This window comes from Morus notabilis, unplaced genomic scaffold (genome assembly GCF_000414095.1).
Source record: "Morus notabilis unplaced genomic scaffold, ASM41409v2 C11277065, whole genome shotgun sequence".
Lineage (NCBI taxonomy): Eukaryota > Viridiplantae > Streptophyta > Magnoliopsida > Rosales > Moraceae > Morus > Morus notabilis.
In genome coordinates this window covers 1-659 of record NW_010384087.1, presented here as the reverse complement: position 1 = coordinate 659, position 659 = coordinate 1, and the positions used below count along the sequence as shown (strand labels likewise).

The window sequence follows — 659 nt, the reverse complement described above, 5'->3', positions numbered from 1 at the left end:
TAAGAAACGGGCTAAATAGTACCAAATTAGTAAATATTTAGCTGTGTCACTTTGCTTGAGACTTACGTTTTAGATCCCATGTCCCAGAACATAGTGCCAAACATGAGTGCTATGCCTGTAGTGAACAAAAATCTCACGGCGGTGTAAGGCGGGTTCCGCCAGTAAGACCAGCGTTGTTTCCAGAAGCAAGCCATGCACTGGGTGAGGAATGATCGTGAGAATTGAGTAGGGAAATAGAGGTCCTTCGAACCAGGTGCCGGGGTGCTCAATTCCTTAATAAGATCTTTGTTTCTCCTGAAAACATTGTCAGCAACTGATTAAGCATTTTTCCCTCCCAGATGACATAAACTATTTATGTATTTGCTAATGAATTAAACTGACCTGTATTGATCTGAATTCTGGTACAGATCTGTAAAATCAACCCCCAAAGACATTTCTTGCGCAGGACCAGTGACTTCCAACATCCAAGTCGCAGGGTTGTAACCGTCTTTAATTTTAGCGACACCTTCAATTGACTTCATGACAGAAATGCAAATAAATTAGCGATCTTATGGATAAATATTTGTAATTTTAACTTAAACAAGAAATAAGGATTTGATCTCTTCTTTGCTTCATTGAATCCTACCTCAAAATAGTTTATTAGATGGCAAGAATGGCGG

The 659-nt window shown here is 39.5% G+C and overlaps 1 protein-coding gene across 1 annotated transcript; it reads right to left on the bottom strand.

Annotated features, from left to right (window-relative positions):
• Positions 1-37: 37 nt before the first annotated feature.
• LOC112094815 (ABC transporter G family member 40-like) lies at positions 38-653 on the bottom strand. Its single transcript, XM_024176500.1, has 3 exons — positions 626-653; positions 382-515; positions 38-294 (listed from the first exon to the last, which is right to left on the bottom strand). The coding sequence occupies exons 2-3, from the start codon at positions 462-464 to the stop codon at positions 63-65; spliced, it is 315 nt and encodes a 104-aa protein (XP_024032268.1). The 5' UTR covers positions 465-515; positions 626-653; the 3' UTR covers positions 38-62.
• Between the last annotated feature and the right edge of the window lie 6 nt (positions 654-659).

Coding starts and splice junctions, on each gene's coding strand:
- LOC112094815 (XM_024176500.1), bottom strand. CDS start 464: ATGTTGGAAGTCACTGGTCCTGCGCAAGAAATGTCTTTGGGGGTTGAT. Junction 295..381: donor CAGAATTCAGATCAATACAG/GTCAGTTTAATT, acceptor CAATGTTTTCAG/GAGAAACAAAGATCTTATTA.